The sequence below is a fragment of the Rhinolophus sinicus genome, chromosome 2 (genome assembly GCF_057876585.1).
Source record: "Rhinolophus sinicus isolate RSI-liver-muscle chromosome 2, RSI-T2T, whole genome shotgun sequence".
Taxonomy (NCBI): Eukaryota; Metazoa; Chordata; class Mammalia; order Chiroptera; family Rhinolophidae; genus Rhinolophus; species Rhinolophus sinicus.
The window spans coordinates 75,911,816-75,930,896 of record NC_142502.1 but is presented as its reverse complement, the minus strand read 5'-3'; the positions used below and the strand labels follow the sequence as shown (position 1 = coordinate 75,930,896).

At 37.0% G+C, this 19,081-nt stretch overlaps 1 protein-coding gene across 1 annotated transcript in view; it reads left to right on the top strand.

Moving 5' to 3' along the window:
- Window positions 1-19,081, top strand: part of COL19A1 (collagen type XIX alpha 1 chain) — a 314,159-nt gene that overhangs the window by 242,562 nt on the left and 52,516 nt on the right. Inside the window, exons 20-34 of the mRNA XM_019749266.3 lie at window positions 2,675-2,710; window positions 3,612-3,647; window positions 3,743-3,796; window positions 4,465-4,518; window positions 6,002-6,055; window positions 6,705-6,794; window positions 7,570-7,614; window positions 7,723-7,800; window positions 9,386-9,421; window positions 9,528-9,581; window positions 9,684-9,737; window positions 10,998-11,039; window positions 15,046-15,150; window positions 15,234-15,287; window positions 15,544-15,597. Coding sequence (XP_019604825.3) covers window positions 2,675-2,710; window positions 3,612-3,647; window positions 3,743-3,796; window positions 4,465-4,518; window positions 6,002-6,055; window positions 6,705-6,794; window positions 7,570-7,614; window positions 7,723-7,800; window positions 9,386-9,421; window positions 9,528-9,581; window positions 9,684-9,737; window positions 10,998-11,039; window positions 15,046-15,150; window positions 15,234-15,287; window positions 15,544-15,597 — 846 coding nt within the window. The remainder of the gene's footprint in view (window positions 1-2,674; window positions 2,711-3,611; window positions 3,648-3,742; window positions 3,797-4,464; window positions 4,519-6,001; window positions 6,056-6,704; window positions 6,795-7,569; window positions 7,615-7,722; window positions 7,801-9,385; window positions 9,422-9,527; window positions 9,582-9,683; window positions 9,738-10,997; window positions 11,040-15,045; window positions 15,151-15,233; window positions 15,288-15,543; window positions 15,598-19,081) is intronic.

Below are 19,081 nucleotides of genomic sequence, written 5' to 3'. Positions count from 1 at the left end.
ATCATCCAAGGGTCCCTTTGAAATGCTGATTCTAATTCAGTAGGTTTGGGATGGGGCCTGAGAAGCTGCATTTCTCACAAGCTCCTGAGTGATGTTTGAGCCTATGGATCATGCTTTGAGTAGCAAGGGTTGGAGGATTTCACAGCTCCTTGGAGAGTCCCTCTGGTTTTCTCACCTACCACCAACATCTCTGGGCAGCCCACCTACCCTGTTCACGTGACCTTTAGCCTTATTTGCCTTTCCCAGGAGAACAAGCTTTTTTTCCTTTTACTCTTCTCCTTGCTGGCTCCCTCTTAACCCCTAATGACCCACCTCCCTGATACATCTTTGCCTGCCTTCCTCCATGCTCCCCTCACACATTAAAAAAAAGCACATTTTTTTGAACTTTATTATGCAGAGAAGTTCAGCTCTTTGTGATCTCAACCTGTCTATTCCAGAACAGGATCTGGACTTGATTTTGTATAATAACAGGAAAGAAGATCCAAACAATTCAACCAAAAAATGTATCCCAATTGAATTCTAAACCACCTATCCCGAATGGCAGTTTGTCCCCCGCTAGTGGACATTTAGGGTTTGACTAGATGTGTTACGTATCAGTGCTAAAATATACTTAAGAGATCACCTAGTTGAACCCTGTGATTTTATAGATAAAGTAAGAGAGGTTATAAAAGGCAAATGACTTGACCCAGATAGTAACCATTGAAGCTAGGACTAAATATCAAGTCTCTGGACAACCAGGCTCTCAGTTTTTATTCTTTTAAAACCAGTTACTTTAGTCAATGTGTCTTGGCAGTGGCTGTAAATGAGCAGTGACATAAGTGGTGTGATATACTCATAAGCAGAAACAAGCAGTAATACAAGCAATGAGGCCCATTGCTCATAGCTAAATAACATCATCTCCTATCTTAAAAATCAAATAGATTTTTTAGCATTAAAGCTGAAAGGCAAGAATATAAATAAATCCCTGATCAAATGTGTGGAAATTAACCAATAATAAGAGAGTTAATCATGTTGGCTAGATATCGGGAGTATTAGTCAGAGTAGGCTAGGTAACACTAAGTGACAAATTAACCCTGAAATGTCTGTGGCTTAACCCCAGAAAGGTTAGGTCTGGCTCATGCCACTTGCCCAGTTGGAAGGAGTGGGTGTTCTGCTCCACACCACACTCAGTTACCAGGCTGATTACCACCATGCAGCCAAGCCATCCTGTATACACAAGCTTCTTAGTCACCACTGCAGGAAAAGTGGAACTGGGGAATCGGGAACCGCCTTTTCACTGCCTCAGACTGCCAGTAACACAGGTCACATCTCACATCTCATTGCCAAAACTAGCTGCATGGCCCCAAGGAACTGCAAGGGAGCTAGGAAATATGGGAGAGAAACTGAGCTCCATCGTCTCTGGCTCATAAGACATGAGGTGAAAATCACAGAGGTTCATTTGGTAACCCCTTATTTCCCATTAGTGATTTGTTTAAGACCATGGCAATCCCTAAGAGGACCTTCAAGAGTAGTATTATCTGCCATCATGGTTCTCACACTTTCTCTTGACTTTCATATGTAAAAGAAATGGTTTTTAAATTTATGGTTTCCACCTTTTTATCAATTCACCTAATTCAAATAATAAATAAATCAAATTATGAATCAAGTCAAACAGATTGAGCGACCATAGCCTGGGATTGAAGTCAGGCTGCCTGCATTTAAATCCTATACATCTTACTGGCTATGTGACTTTGAAAAATTACTTGACGTCTCTGTGCCTCAGTTTCCTCATCTGTAAATGGGTATATTAGTACTTACTCCATTGACACATGAATATTAACTATGTTAATAAATATAATGTGATTAGAGCAGTGTTGATGCATTATAAGAATTTGCTAAAAGTCAGCTCTTGTGATATCTGCATAACTTTAAATTCCCTAATTTATTAAACTTTTGGTGTACACCAGGGATGCCATGATAGTCAAGATAAATTATATCCCTACATTCGCAGAGTTTATAGGCAAGATAAACAAGGAGACATAAAGTGGGTGAAAGCTATTTTAGGGAAAATTACTCAGAACCTTTCTGAGTATCTTTCCTCATGCTTGAAATGAAACCATATCTTCCCAACAGCATTTTTATAAGAATAAATGAGATCATGTATATGTAATTTCAAGAACAGAAGCTAATAAGAGAAAGCTGTGTGTGTCTGTGTTTCTGTGTGTGTCTGTGTTTCTGTGTGTCTGTGTGTATGTGCCTGTGTGAGTGTGTGTGTGAGTGTGTGTGTGTGTGCCTATGGATTTGTCTGTGTGTGTCTCTGTATATGCCTCTGTGTGTGTGTGTGTGTGTGTGTGTGTGTGTGTGTGTGTGTGTGTGTGATAATCTTCTATGTGAACCATACATAAGGAAACTGTGGCCTTGGGCAGCACCATTTCAATATGTCAACCACTCAGGATTTTCAAAATAGTACTAGAATGATTAACTTATTGTTCATTTGAGAATGTGGAAGATTTTTTATATCAATTATCATACACACACTTTAAGCTGCAGAAGCGACTGTGATGTTTTGGATAATTTTAGAGGCTTGTTTGCAGTGGAGGTCTGAGTTTGGCCTGCAGGACACTCATGTCCACTTCTGGAGAGTTTGTTTCTAAACGTGTTTATAATTGATTCTGTTTTCTATCCATTTTCCTAGGGGGAACCTTTTACAAAAGGTGAAAAGGGAGATAAAGTAAGTAGATGTTTTATCACTATCTTGGGTTTTCTATATCATTGATTTCTCTCTCTAATTTCTGGTATGTTTACTTTGGAGTCTAATAGATTTGATGGAATGAGCTCCCTGAGCATTTTACTTTTTCCTCTGTGTACTTTGACTCTTTTATTTTGATAAATGAGAAATTTTAAACCTTGTTAAGTTTTATCATGTGACAGCACTTTAACATTTAGTTGGGGTAGTGTATATTTTCTTTAACCCATTACTATTTGTGATTAGACATGAATGTTTTGAAATATATCCATTTAGGATAGCTAAAACACAAAATTAAAATACAAGATACAGTTGTTTTTTCAAAAATTCTGTTAATTATGCAAATTGGATTTATCAAACAGGATACTTTTTTCAAAAGGATCAATAAAAAGTCACGGAAAATAAGGGGAATAAAACTCAATATAGCAAAGATTGTCCTCTTTTGTGTTACTTTTATTTGTTTCTGTTTTTTTCATTAAGTACATGCAACTGATAGTAGAATCACCATGACATATCAAGTTAAATTCTACTCTACCCCCGCTTCTGAACCTTTTAATTCTGGGATATAAGATTAGCAGGTGGCAGATTATAGCAATGTCACCTAAGTGGAGAATGGGAGAATGCAGGGATTGTTAATGGTGCATGATGATTACAGTGTCAAAAGTGACACTGAGAAAAAACAAATTGTTATAAGAAAAAAAGAAATTTTTGTCTATTTATTAACAATAAGCATTTTAAATCATGTTTTAGAATAAACCCTCCTTGACTTCATCATGTCCATAATTTCCCTTTTTATTATATGTTAATTGGTGGAAATGCAAATGAATTCAAATGAATCTCCATCTGAATCTAAGCATTATATATATGGTGGTTATCTTATTTACAGGGAGAACCTGGGCTAATAGGACCACAGGGAATAAAGGTAATCTCCTGACATTCTACGATTGCATCTCTAACCTTAATGAAATTGTGCAAATTAAAGTAACCAGTTCACTTTTCTTCCCACCATATATTTAGGGCGAACCTGGAAATCCTGGTTCCACTGGTTTACTAGGAAGCCCAGGAATAAAGGTATATAAGAAATAACTGTGATAAATGAGGAATAATTTTGGAGTTATAGCCATTTATGTATAAAACAAGGTGCTCTGGTGCCACTCATTTTCTTCACATGTTCTCAGAGACTTTATCATGTTGCCATGGTGATTCCCCCCCCATTGGCTGCATTTATTACACACATAGTAACTATGTCTTTTGGTTCGCAATAGGATTTTTTTAACTCTTTTTCAAAACATATTCACAATAGCATCCCTAAAAGCTTTAAAACTAAACAGTGTGAGCTAAATCTATGACCCTGAACTATATTCTTAAAGTGAACAGGATTCAGGGTTCAATTTCTAAGCCGAAGTTGTGTATCCCTGAGATTCTGGAGTTCCTCTTGTGAAATTCCAAGAGTGTCCCAAGAAAGACCAGCTGTTGGGAGAGACGAATGGATTGTGCTCCCCCAACAGGTAAGGCAAGTTACCCAAGCCGTACCTGTTGGTGAGGACAGACCTGTTTAAATGAGAACATCTTGAAACTATCTTTGTAAGCCCAAAGCACATTTCAGTATTATACAGAGATGGTAGGACAGTGGAAAGTCAATCTTTCTACAGATAAAGGTCACACCATGTTTTACAAATATTCAGGTACAAATTTTTTATTTTTAGCAAAGTTAAAGTACATATCACCTTCTGTTTTAGGGTGAGCAAGGACCTGCAGGCCCTGTGGGACCCAGAGGACCACCAGGAGATATTGTACGTATAGTGTCTTTGATATTTGGAAATTAAATAGAAACTGAGACATGTTTTAAAGAATATCAATATCTGTTCACATGACTGAGTTATAGTACATTTTCAAAGACAGGTCATTTCTACCACTAAAATGAATCACAGCTAATAGCAGGGGCTATTGGGAAGGCTAGTACCTTCATCTATTCATGTGAGGTCCTTTGAATATCACTAGCCTAATAAGTTGGTCTTTGGGACTCTAGTAAACTAAATTATCATTTGGATATGATTGTCAGTGATGTACCACTAATAAAGGAGATTGGAAACATTAGAAGAAATAAGGAAAACCAAGAGAGAAAGCAAGTATTTCCATTATGCATGACTTTTGGTTCAAGTCTCCATTCAAAAAAAGACACTTCGAAAGTTTCTGTTGTTGTTTTCTTGTGAGTGCCTACAAAAAGAGCAAGTCTTTTGGATGAAAATATTTCTATAATACAGTTGGAAAAAGGTCTTCAGGTTGCATTATAACCTAACTTTAGTGGAGCCACTATTCATTCTTATATTCTCTCTCTCTCTCTCTCTCTCTCTCTCTCTCTCTCTCTCTCTCTCTCTCTCTCTCTCACACACACACACACACACACACACACCCTCATGCCCCTTAACCCTCATGCCCCTTAAATTCTGTTGTCTATCTATTCCCCCAGGTAAGCCTTTTGTCCGTTGGACAAGTTCCCTAACTTTCTGACAACTTGGGAACTGAGGCTCACCATCAGTCTTCATTTGAGCAAAATGAGAAAAATGCTTGGCCATAACTTCTTGGAAACTGATCTCTATCTGGCCACGATTCTAGTACTTTCCACGCAACTATTAGAATCTCTCCTTTTTCCATCATCTTGGGAATTGTCCCATGACCCCTTGCTCCATTCTCCATCCTCCAGAGGTCTATCTTTCAGGGTGTTTGTGATGCTTGATACTTTGAACATTCACTTCATAGAGCAAAGCTTTTTGTTGTCCCCTCAAGCCACTTAATGAACCATTACAGGTGTACCTAGTGTAGAAAATGGTGGTGGCACCGGTGGAGTCACAAGATGCCCAGAAGTGAGGTTACGTGATAGTGGCTAGAGCTAAAAAAGAAAACAAAATCAAAAGGGAAAGAGCCCCTGTTGCTAAAACATAGTGAAAGCATATTTTCCTATTACCCCATTGTCCTTTTGAATCATGTGTTGCTACCAACTACCCTCCTTCCACCCTTTTTGGCAATAATATGGATGGGGCATTTAATTTAAGTCTTCCTTATTTAGTTTCTTGCCCATTACATCCCAGTTACTTCACTTGAAACAGCAAGTCACATGTTTTCACTAAAGATTTTCCCTAACAAACCAAAATCAACCCATCCTCTTATACTTTATATGTTAAAATTCTGTTCTCCTGAAAAAGACTCACAGATAGAAATGTTATTATAATAAGAGATGTTCTAATTGCACTTTTCCTTTACCTCTGAATTTTCTAGGGATTGCCAGGAGAACATGGTATCCCAGGAAAACAAGGCATTAAAGGAGAAAAGGTACAGCTCCCCTTTTACTCATTTTTGTGTATTAAATAGCGGGGTAAGAGGAAGAAACAGAGGATAAGGGCATTGGGAGAGCGAGAAAACAGGACAAGGCTGCCAGGCATGTGCAGGGGACAGACAATCACATAAACTGTGGTGTGAATGACGCCCCCTAAAGTTGTGCATTTGTGGCAGCCCTCATTCTGGCATAGAAACACAATGCGACAAAATGAATTAACTTGGAGATGTCTGTTTCAGGCTCAGCTACCGATTCTGGTATAGACTTAAGTCTTAATTTTCCGGGGCCTGTTTCTTGATGTCTATTTGGAAATAGTATATTAATGTTGAGCCATTAGTAGAGAATAACTTAAAGAAAACATAAAGATCAACTAAAGAACTTTATGAGTTGATGCCTTTTGTGCCTATATTGACACACATGCATCCATCAGGATACTGCTAAATTCATTGCTAGCATAACAAGATCTAAAAGCATGTATGCTGACTAGAACAGCACCTGGCATGCATTAGGTGTTCAGTAAATATTACTGAATGAATGAATGAATGAATGACTATAATGACAACTTAAAACAATGGGAAGTACTGCCCCACACCTCCCACCATGAACATGAGCAATGAAGTAAGAATCTTACCTTGTTTTACTCAGGGAGATCCAGGTGGGATTATAGGCCCTCCTGGGCTTCCAGGTCCAAAAGGTGAGGCTGGTCCTCCAGGGAAAAGCTTGCCAGGAGAACCAGTAAGTACCAACCCTTTTATTAATATTCCCCTTGAAAGCTCGTTACTGATCATTGGTGTGTTCCCAGTTTCAGATCACAAGTATAGGAACACATTTAGGTCTGCAGAAAAATAAATATTCATCTTATTCTTTAGTTGAGAAATCTAATCTCTGGAAATTTGATGCAAGCAAAGTCCTCTCTTCTAAAGAAAATGCACATTCACACACCATTTTACAGCCAATTTTAGAAGATTCATAAGGCCCCCTGTGCAGAATGGATGGATTCTTTAGCATCTATGGAATCTAGTAAGGTCCTAAATCTTCCTAGGACACTATGTTAAAACAGAAGAACTGCCTGAAATTTCCCTTCCAGAGGCTCTGCAGGTATGGGCATAGGTGGTCATTTGCAGAAAAATGTCCTAGTGGCCCAGGCTATTTTCAGGACATAGAAAACTGGATAGCTGGAAAATCTAAATAACCAATATGCCTGCTACATATGTCTTTTTATCTCATGCCCTTTGACCTTTTATCTTAGTTAATAACACATAGTTTTCAGTATCAGAGTCCTCATTTTAAAGACGAAAACATCTTATATTTTAATGCAACTATACAAAATCCATAGCCTGGTAAAATTTGTATTCCTTTGTATTCCTTATTTATTATTCTTTTACAGAAAAAGGTTTAGTCAAGAAAGATGAAGAGAAATAAAATGTTTTTAAGTTATGAATTCTAAGATGGTTTTTAACCTTTTAAAAAAAGGAACATATTCACCTTTTTTTTTTTTTTTTTCTTTTAGGGATTAGATGGAAATCCTGGAGTACCCGGTCCACGTGGGCCAAAGGTATAAAAATATCAAAGATAATTTTTAAAGAATGAATAATTAATAAAAAGGAGCCAGAGAATTCACATCCCTTGAGCCTTCCACTAACAGAAACATCTCATTGCACAGGGTGAAAGAGGCCTGCCAGGTGTCCATGGCTCCCCAGGAGACATAGGACCACCAGGGTTAGGAATTCCTGGTCGGACAGTAAGTAAAATTCAGTTGAGTTTTTGAAGCTCTGTTAATCCCAATGTTGTGAAATGAAATCCAGTGACAAATCTGAATAAGGAGAGAAGAATAAAATGGTCAGAGGAGGAAATGCAAATAAACACAAGCCAGAGGGAAAGAAAGGGCATTGAGGTTACATCACTGAACTCAGAGAGGGTACTCACTGTTTACTGAATTACAGGTGCTATCACATCAACACTGACTGTGGATAGAAGTGGTTGTTTAACCCTTTATTCCTCTATTCTATATATTAAAAAGTATGAGTGAATGTTTGTAAGATTATAGAAATGCCTACTATTAAGTTACTATATATTATTGTTTATTTTTAACTAGAATAAAATTAAAAAGTCAATATTTAAAGTGAATGAAGTATGTATGAATGAGATGATATAAAAGAACTCTAAGTAACATCTTAAAAGAGAAGGAATAGTTGTTTTTAATAGTTATACAGTAAAGAATGGAGAGGTTTTTTTGCATGTTTTAACTATAAGAACAATGCCTGATAATAATGACCCCTGTATGCATATTTGTGGACTAAATAGTAATGAATGATAGAGCTTTTTATTTACCGTAAAAAATAAAGATTCTGGGACAAGAAAAGTGAAAATACATGCTTATTTTAATGACATCAATTTGGGACATTGGCCTTGTAATGAAATTATCATGAGAGCTAAATGGAGGTGTAAATAGTGAGTGGTTATGTTGTGTGTGACTGGTGTTTGATTTTCCAGGGCAAGAATACAAAAGATCACTGGAGAAAAGAGATTAAACAAAGTGAAAAAAGTAGATCAGAAAATTATTAGGGGAAAGAAGGAGGTTGACGCAAAAAATTAAAAATAGTATCTTAAGGATATAGTATCAGTAGAAAGCAAACAAAAAGTAACTTTGACAATACCAGTGATATGAATATTTATTTTAAAAAATAAGAAAGGAAACGTCTGTGAGCAGTCACCGAAGCCGGCTGCTGAGAAGCCAGCCCTGTACTTACTTAGGTTGTCAATTCCTCATTCAGTGGCTCATGGTTACATACTAGGGTGAGAGCTGTCATGTAAATTCGCTAGTGATCTCCCAACTCATCTTAGTTACCGCAAATTCCAATTTGCTAAAGTAGGAAAGAATAACTGATTGATGTTTTACTTCTTACTCCTGTGACTGAACACAGGTTCTGGCAATTTCTTCAAACAGAGAAATGAGGCAAAGTAGAAAGCAGAAGGGAAAGGAAGCCCTGAGCCAGTCCCCCAAGAAGCAGTCAGTTTTGGGACAGATAGAATTGAATGCATTGTTTGTGCAGTCTGGAAGGTTCAGGGGCAGACGATGGTACTGAGAGAGACATCCCAGGCACCTGAGCAAAGTCATGTTGATGTTTCCAACAACAGGCCTCTGGTTAAGTGTTTATCTGTCGCCTCAAAGTCTTGGCTGACTTTGCAGAATTTTCAGAGCATGCATGGTGGCAAGTCCTGTTGTTCCACTAAATAAATTACAATATGTAGCCCTCTCTCCCACTTGGATAATTTATGGACATTCCTGGCAGAGAATTCTGATCATTGGATCTCATTCTACTTAGGGCTCCCAAGGACCAGCTGGAGAGCCAGGTATTCAGGTAAGCCACTTAACCAAGTTACTTGGCACAGCAAATCCAGCGTGCTTTCTTGGGGGAAATTACTGAAAGACTGTCCTCATAAGTAACTATTTTCCCCATTTTCCAGGGTCTTCGAGGTCTCCCTGGATTGCCAGGAACCCCAGGGACCCCAGGGAATGATGTAAGAACTGTTTGACCTACTCCTCCCCACCACATCCCCACCCGTTTTCATCTGCACCCGTGCCACTGTGCAAAGATTTGAACATGATGTTTCTGTTTTCAGGGAGCTCCAGGGAGGGATGGAAAGCCAGGTCTGCCAGGCCCCCCAGGTGACCCGGTATGTCGCCAGACTGTGCCTGATTTATGTATCTTTAAATACGCCCAGAAGCCAAACAGCCTACCAAGCAACTTTTGCTGTCCAAACTAATTAGAATGCTCAGTGACTGCTTTGTGATTTTGTTTGTCCCCATTATTTTGTAGAGGGGGAAAAATATTCAAGCTGTGTCAGCATTTTTTATGCGCATGATGAATACTTATTTCCTCAGGATATAATTCAGCTGTACAATTTTACCCTAGGCTGAGCCTTGGCATAGAATGTCTCAATCCCATGGAAAATTGAGTTAAAATATATAGCCACAGTTTCTATTCTTTCTAATGCTAGTGACTAAACGAATTTCATTTCTCTAAATGGAAGTTTGCAGGTAAGTTACTAACAATATGGTACATATCCATTGATTCTGTGGCTTTAAAAATGCTGAAATAATTAAATTACAAAAACTGTCTTCAGTAGGCTCTTAAAAAATGGGTTTAGGTACTAAATGTGTGTTCCAAAGTTTTATTTTAGGTTAAGCCTTGCTTTGAGCGACAGCAAAATCCCTTTAAATAGCCTCAGAATTGGCAGTTATAATTTGAGAGGCCATATGGTACATGACATTGTATTAAGAGTTTTGTATAATAAAATCCAAATCTGGCCTCTCAGTTTTAAGCCTCACAGATCCTTCTACTTCCCACACTGGTTGGGCCTTATGTGCCTTTATAAGCTACATACAGAGGCATATTTTAGCCTTATTTTAACTCCACCTCTGAATGCCTCATCTGGGAATCTTGTAAAGTGTTACTTGGGTTTACAGTGTCTCTTTGAAAGGACACTTTAAGACATGAAGTGTAAACACTTCAAGTCCCCTCAGTATCTATCTTACCCATCACTTAAGCCACATACAGGCTCTTCTGAACTTCAGTGAGAAAGAACTTTCAGGTAACAGCCTGATAATTTGCCTGGAAGGGGGTGTTTTCCTTTTAATAAATGACTCACCTTTATGTGTTATTTGAAGTGAACAATAAATCACTTATCAGCCTTTTGGCCAAGATCAAGTGTAAAACCAGTAACATATTAGGGTTGGCCGAAAGGTTGCCATGTCATGAAAATATAAAATAGAGATGCAGAATCAAAGCAATAATATGCATGTGTTTGTGTGTTCCTAGTAGAGAAATAAGGAGTATTTCTCAAAAATGTCTGCATTGTATTGTACACTCATGTTGTATTATGTGCCTCTCTGTACATAAATACATGTATTTGTTTCTTTCTCCTTAACCACAGATTGCACTTCCTCTCTTGGGAGACATCGGTGCCTTGCTCAAGGTACTTTGTTGCTATGTAAGAAATTATGTGTTAATATTCAGGTAAAATCAGAAAAGAAATTTTTGCCAGAAATTGAGTTAGTTGCTTAGCCTGAACTGAAATTCAATTTTTAAATGGCAGACCATCTATAAGATGGAAAAAAGGAACATACATCTTCATGTACTTTACACCACTTATACTAATCCCTCCACTCTCTTCTTTACCTCTCTGTCTCTTATTTTGGGTGTAGAAGGGCAGGGGAGGGGAGAGAGCGCAATTCTGAGATGCGCTACAGGGAAGGGATATATCACTAACACCCTTGAGTAGATCATTCTCTCCTCTGGGTGAGCACTTTCTCTTAATGGGTGTGTACTCACCCTGGCTCACCACTGAGTACCCTAATCCTTCTCTCTGTATCCCGCTGGCCAGTCCCAGGATGAACACTAGTGCTGCTCAATAAACAGCCAGCTTGCAAAGCTGAGTTTTGATGTCATGGGATTTTACAAAATGAGCTCTAAAATTCCAAAGCTGACCATAGCCCTAACACCTGTTACTCTATTGAATCAAAAGTGCCATTTTTTTCCTCTAATACTTCCCTGTATTTTATTTGTAAACCAGATGAAGGAGAATGATAATGGAACACACATAATGCTATGTATTTGCGTGTTTCTTCATGGTTTGCTAATACTGAGTGAACCCAGGTGAAAATCTGTCCCTTTACATTATACTCAAGCCTTATGTGTCTTATTTGTCTATGTATGAATAGACAGTATACATACAGGCACATTTAGGCTATATGTGTGTATAAGTGATTTATTCTATTTTCCTAGCATTTAAATGCCCAATGTTTTGTACAATGACTTACATAATAGTAGTTGGCAGGCAGGAATGTTTGTTGAATTTAATTCAAAAGACTCAGGAATTCTAGTATATGAATTTTTTAGGTGATTAAAGTTTTGAAAATAGATATATAAATGTAAGTATGAATACAAAAATATGTTAGAGGCTCTTTTAAGACCTTCAAAGCCAACATTTTCTTACAAGTCAGAAGAGAATATTTATGGGAGTTTCAGAAAGATCTTATATTTATTGTCACAATTACAGGCCAGACAATACGCTGCTTTACTTATCTCAGTTAATCTTCACAATAATCTTGTACGTTTAGGCTGTGGTAGTATCCCCATTCTGTAGAGGAGAAACTGAAGTTCCGAGCAGTTAAGCAGCTTGCTCTGAGTCACACAGCTAGTAAGTGTAACATTAACACAGAAATTTAGGTCCTCAGACATTGTCTTAGGTTCTTTACAAAGGCAGTAGTGTTGGAAACGACAGCATTGTAAGAGTTGTACTGTTCCAGACAGGTTAGGGTTCTTTAAGAATCAAAAATGTATGTACTTAAGTTGAAATGAATATCCTGATACAATATGGGGTGGCTCATGGAATAGACAAAAAAGACTGTGCATAGGCTTTGACAAAGAGACGAACCAGGACTCCAGGGGTCTCCGAAGTGGAAGTAATTGATCATTTCACCAGGGCAGCATCTCTATAACAAATGCTCTTTGCCATTGTTCCCGTCCCAGCATCATCTCTACTGAGGTTCTGAGACCCAGGAAAGTTGATTGGCGAGAGGTGGGCAGAACACCTTGACTGATTGTCCCAACAAACTGTGTTCAGTAGAACAGGAAAACATCTCATTCCCCAAAGCAAAATCGAAATACAGGAATTTCTATTGAGGGTTGGCTCTGTTAGGCCATTTTAATAGTGCCATTTTAACTCCTGATCTTGTTACCTAACCTACTAACTCTCCTTCTCTGTCTCGAGTCTTTAGCAAACTTGATCATCATGCTCTGTGTTTTTAAAAATATTTTTGATTGAAATTGTTGAAAAGAACTGAAATAACTTCAGGCCCAAATGATAACCTATCAAAGACCGTCTTGTAGGTTCACCTGTGTATCATTCCCTCTTTGAATGAGATTGTACATTGGCTCATAATTGGTGCATCCTTATTCTCTTTGTAAGAAAATCTTAAGACATTTTTTTTAATTGAGGAAAAATGATAGGCCACATTTGTATGTGTGTGGGGACAGTGTGTTTCTCCAGGGCCCATCAGCTCCAACTCGTTCTCCTTCAATCTAGTTGTGGAGAGCACAGCTCAGCTCCAAGTCCAGTCACCATTTTCAATCTTTAGTTGCAGGGGGTGCAGCCCACCATCCCATGTGGGAATTGAACTCGCAGCCTTGTTGTTCAGAGCTCACACTCTAACCAACTGAGCCATCTGATGGCAGCTCATTGTACTCAATCTAGTTGTGGAGGGCGCAGCTCACTGGCCCATGTGGGAATCAAACCGGCAACCCTACTGTTCAGAGCCCGCGTTCTAACCAACTGAGTCATCCGGCCACCCTTAAGACATTTTTTCAAGAACAGTAATGAAATCTAGTTTCCCTTAACTTACCATTCTGGTAACCCTAAACTAAAAAAAAATGAGGACAGTTTCAAATGACTCAGAAAATTCTATTGACTCATAATGGTTACCATTTTTTATATTTTATTAAAACAATCAATTGAATAATCCATTCTAAAATATTGCTACACACTGATATGCCAAAGTTTTGCTCCGTTTTGATAGGCCACATTTATATGTCTACAAATGCAATAATTCATTTTCATACTTTTTTAAATATGGAAAACATTTTGATTTTCTGAAGTTGTCAGGTCTCTCTCTTTATTTCTCTCATCATAGTTTTTTGGATAGTGAAAGGGATAGTAGACAACCGTATATGTATTTTTTTAACTCCTCGATCAACACATTAGCTCTGAGAAGAGATACTGGTAGTACAATTAGTTTGGGAAACATTGAACACTTTAGCTTCCTTTAATATATCCAGCTCTAAAAAGGACCACTGTGAAGAGAACTCTTTAGCCCAGCATTTTTTAGACAAATTGCCTTAGAATCTTTTCAATATCATACAAAATTAGTCTTCCAAGGAGCATATTTTTGGAAATCAGGCTTCTGCTGATATTCACCAGGTCAAAAATATGAAACTTGAATAGCTATGGGCTTTTTTTGCTGAGTTCATCAACAGCAAGCTTCAGTTCCCTTTTCATGTTTAAAGATTCTTCCCTTTTGTGAAAAGGATGGAAAATTAGAGGCTTATATCGCCCTATCTTTTGTCAACTGTTAAAACTAAACTTTAAAACCCCATCCCCCGTCCCAGTGGTCCCTATTCTGTGCCTTTCCTGATCATATACTTATTTAACAATTTATTTAAAAAAAAGCCTTTCTAGGGCTTTTCTCAAACACTTTTTCTTCAGCTATGTGATAAGAAGTTTATCTTGTGAGCTCAGACACTTAAATTCAAGCCTTTCCAGATCAGCTAAAGGTTACAGAGAAGGCAGTGGAAAGGTAATTGCACTTAGATTTCCTATCTGTACTTGGTTTTGACATAGAAGTCAAGTCTAAGTCACTCAAGTAATCATTTCTCACATGAGAGCTTTTGCTGACAAATAAAACGTTGGTAAACTATGTGTAGAGTTCTCCAACTAATTTGGCTCTTAAAAGGAGAGGAGAAATCCTTTTTTTCACAACTTTTTCTTTCTTTCATTTTACATGGTGTATGTTATTTGTTTATGCACTCTATAATCTTGCTGGTTATTCCAAACTTTGTTACCACCTCCCTTTTTAAACATGCTGCAAAGCAGTGAAACTCTGTGTTCTTGACTTGTGTCTTTTCCTTATTTATTTAGAATTTTCTATTTAAATATTATCACGGACATGTGTTTTTTTTACTAATTGTTAGCTCATCAATATCATAAACAGATATCATTGACTAGCTTTATAAGTCGTTTTTACCTCACAAAAAGTTGTTCTTTCAAATTGGATAAATTAAGTTTCTGAAAGTACTGACATAGCATGATTGCTATGTCACTCATCTCTGACAGAAGTTCAAATCGAATTTCAAATCTGATCAAATCTCACTTTTATAGATGTCTTTGATGAATATATCAGTCACCTTACCTTTGTACTCATTAGAACTTTTGTGACAACTGCCAAGTCAGTGTTCCTGGGCTAAAAAGTAACAAAGGAGAAGAAGGAGGCGCTGGTGAACCTGGAAAGTATGATTCTACAGCCCGGAAGGTAAGAGGCAGGCTGAATGTTGATGGGCCCTGTAGGTTACACAGAGTGCCTTCTCTCAGATCTGTTACTGCTTTGTCCTCTAGGGTGATATAGGGCCACGGGGTCCTCCAGGAATCCCAGGCAGAGAGGGACCGAAGGTAAGGAAGTCTTTCCTTCATTCTCCTTTGTGTGATTTCCAATTCAGTGTGGAAAAAAAAAGGAAACCCATTTTAAAATGCACTACTTTATATAAAAATATTTGAGAAAAGTGTGTAAAGTCATTTGCAAATGTTATTTATTTGTTCCCTAACTGTTCAAATTACATACCCCAAGTGTCCTGAGAAGAGACATTTTCATTATTCCAAACGATGACAAAGTGATTGAGTGTACTAGCAGAATTTATTTTCTTTTTAGGGAAGCAAAGGAGAGCGGGGCTACCCTGGGATACCTGGGGAGAAAGGTGATGAGGTAAAAGATTATTCTCTGATAATATAGTCCTACTGATTCTGTTTATATGACTCAACAGAAGAAAGACATCAATTTTTCTAGAGCTCATGTTTAATGCTAAAGTAAATAAAAACAAAGAGGTAGGTCTTTTCAAATATTAACACATTTTGAATAATAATATGTTGACGTTTATGATCAATGGTCTGGTTTTTGAGACTACGAAATTAAAAAACAAAGTTAACATATCAATTACTATGTTTCTGTTTCCATGTAGCAGATGATAATTTCAGCTCTCTCAAAATAAAAGCAAGAGGATGCAGGAAAGGAAGATTTACTGACAAATATCCCGAGGTGGCTAGTAGAATTGAAGGACTAGTTAACAACCAGCCTAGGGATAAGGGCATTCCCAGAACCCAGCAGGACTTCCCTGGGACCCTGCTGTAACATGACTCAACTTCAATGACCTTGGTTTATCTGTGACTCTGTCCAACTTTCAAACTCTTGGGAGAAAAGGATCTGATTGGACTAGCTTAGATCAGCTGCCAATCCTGGACTAAGGTTCAAAGTCAAATGTACTTTCGAGACAGTGGTATAATTTTCTGATTCTAAGCCATGGCGATGCTCAGGATATTATTCTTTTCCTGCATAATTCACATTAACTCTTAGAAAAACCAATTAGGATGATGAATTGTTGTTAGTTTAAACAGTTTTGATACTAATAATTCTTAATGAAAGTAAGTAAGCCATCTGGCATATATTAACCTTGATGTCAGTGCAGAAAATCATAATGAAATGAAGTAGATCTGTTTTTTTGAGTTGGAGTTATATTTCACATAAATTATCATCATATGTTATTGTTTTAAATTAATAATGACTCTACTCTAGAAAACTGAGGATTGGCTTGCTTTTCCCAAGTTAAAAATTGAAGAAAAAAGAAACATAATGTTTATTTTCATTCAAAAACAAAATTGTAAAGGCATTTTATTTGCAAAATGAGTTAATTGAGCTTTTGCTTCTTCATGCTCCAAAGTTACACTATAGTACAAGCATAATATCTGATTTTAATAGTCTAACAGCTTTTAACTGCCTAGATTCAAGAGGTAGTCCTTAAAGGCAATTGAGAAGGTAATAACAAAGGACCAGGAAATAATTGGACTTCAGGTTTTTTATAAGTGACTCTCAGTTAAATTTATTAGAAGTTAATTTTTATTGATTTAACAGGATACTTCACCCTCTTGGTGAACTGAAATCGATTTTTATTATTCTTCCACTATTTTAGTAAGTTGTTTCTGAAGTATATCTTATGGATTCTTTAGCACAGAGTACACAAAATTTTGCACAAGACTCTTATTACGTGGGGAGTTCCAGCAAGTTCAGAAGGAAATTCTTTCTCTGTTGTTTCTTCACATCACATGAATAATGTGAATAAACCTTAAGTAACATACTAGTTCAGTTGGTCCTTTTGTGGGGAATGGGTCAATGAAGCATTTACCTCTCAGATAGATGGGAAATAGGATTATCTTGTCTTCTCCTTGACTCAGATACTCAGATACTTGACTGAAGTGAATGCAATTGACCAAGAATTATGCATTTCCAACTGGCCAATAAACTATACTGTTTTAATATGTACATAATATCTAATCATACCAAATCTGAAATGTCTGTTCTACTTTCAGTAGAAAAGATAAAGAGGGACACCCCATCTCTTTGAGGACTTCTAATTATTATGTCTTCAATTCAATCCATTTGGGAATTTAGAGGAGGAGCTTATTTGTCTATTGTTCTTAGAAAAGTGACATTATCCTCTATGTATTTTACAGGTGTTCTTTCACGACTCAAGGTGGCAACTTGTAAGCTGCTAATAGAACACACCTCTCACACTCAGAGTGAATTCTTGCTTTGAATGCAGACCTTCCTACAATATTTCAGGATAATGATGAAGAGGACATAAAAATATTTTCAGCCATAAATTATCACAATGGAAAAATAAATATTCTTGGTAGTAACTGAGATAGGTCTTGCAAAACCAAGATAGCAGAGCAGGAAAAGAAGTTAGTGATCCCTGAATATCTATGCAATAAATTTTAATTTGTATTTTAGTGTGGCACTATATGCTAAAAGGACTGTCCTACTCTTCAATATTCATTCATCTTCTTTAATGACCATCTTGTCTTCTAAAATTATCTTATTGCCCTTTATGCATCCATAGTAACTTTTACCCTTACTCCAAAATTTTAGCTTGTTCAAAAAAGGCTGCTGAGAATGATTCTTTTTAATTTATGGACTGAGGTTTATTTTAAAGTTTAATGTGGTCATCAAAGGTTAATGAGTCCCAAGCTTATAAATTAGGCTACCTAAAGACTCACTCAACATCTCTACACTAATTCAGTGTTAGAAATAAAAGTAGCAAAAAAATGATTATATATGTATATATGTACATGCATATCTTATACATGTACATATAGAGAGAATTTTATGAAAATATGGATTTGAGATAAAGCAATTTGTGATATAGCATTTATAATCTCAAGAATTTAGAGATGCTTTTCCCAAAGGAAATTTGTTTTCTTTCCACTTATGCACCTGTAAACAAGTTAATGGTGGGGAGATAAAAAGAGCCAACACAGCAAGCTAATGCATGCCATTCACACATGTACGTGTGTGTGCATGCGCACACACATACACACACACACACACACACATGCACAACAAGTATACATAAGATTTTACCCAAGACTCTGCTTACATGAGGAATTTCAGCATGTTCAAGGAGATTCTTCCCAACGTTTATTCACATTATATCACATGAAATACCTGAAATAACAGGAGATCCTATTGTTATTAGATAGGCAGGCTTGGCACAGCTTGGTCCTTGAACCCATAAGAACCTTGGTCCTATAGGATTTATTTATTGCATAAATAAATATGCAATAGTTTACCAATGTCACCTCACCTAATATTTATAATGTGTATAAAAATACATGTTTCATCACAGTAAAAGGTAAAGGAAATTTATCATAATAAGAGTGGTTTGGCAATATAAAAGATCACTCAGTAAAAAAAATTAAATCGTAAAAGAGTGGAACAATTCAATCTAGAACTTCATGCATGATATGGTTGGTTATCTGAAACAACAAAGTGGTATTTTTAAAAGTATATTTTTTCTGATTTTAGAAGTCATCTGAGTTCATTATCAAAAATTTGGGAAATACACAGAAACACTGAAAAAAAATGCAAGTTATCCCTGTTTGCACTGCCCAAGGAGAATTATTGGTAATAGTGATATTATGGCCCACAACCCCTCCTCCACAATTCCAAAGCTCAAAAACCTGGGAAATTTTTTTCCAAGGTTACAGCAAATTCATTTGGCAGCAAAATCTGAACTGAATTCATATGGTGCTGGGCTATTTATCCCACTTGGTGAGAATACCATATGTTCTACTCCAGAAATACTTGTGTGTGTATTAGAGGATTCTTGCTCAGGTACCACTGAAAGTGTCACATA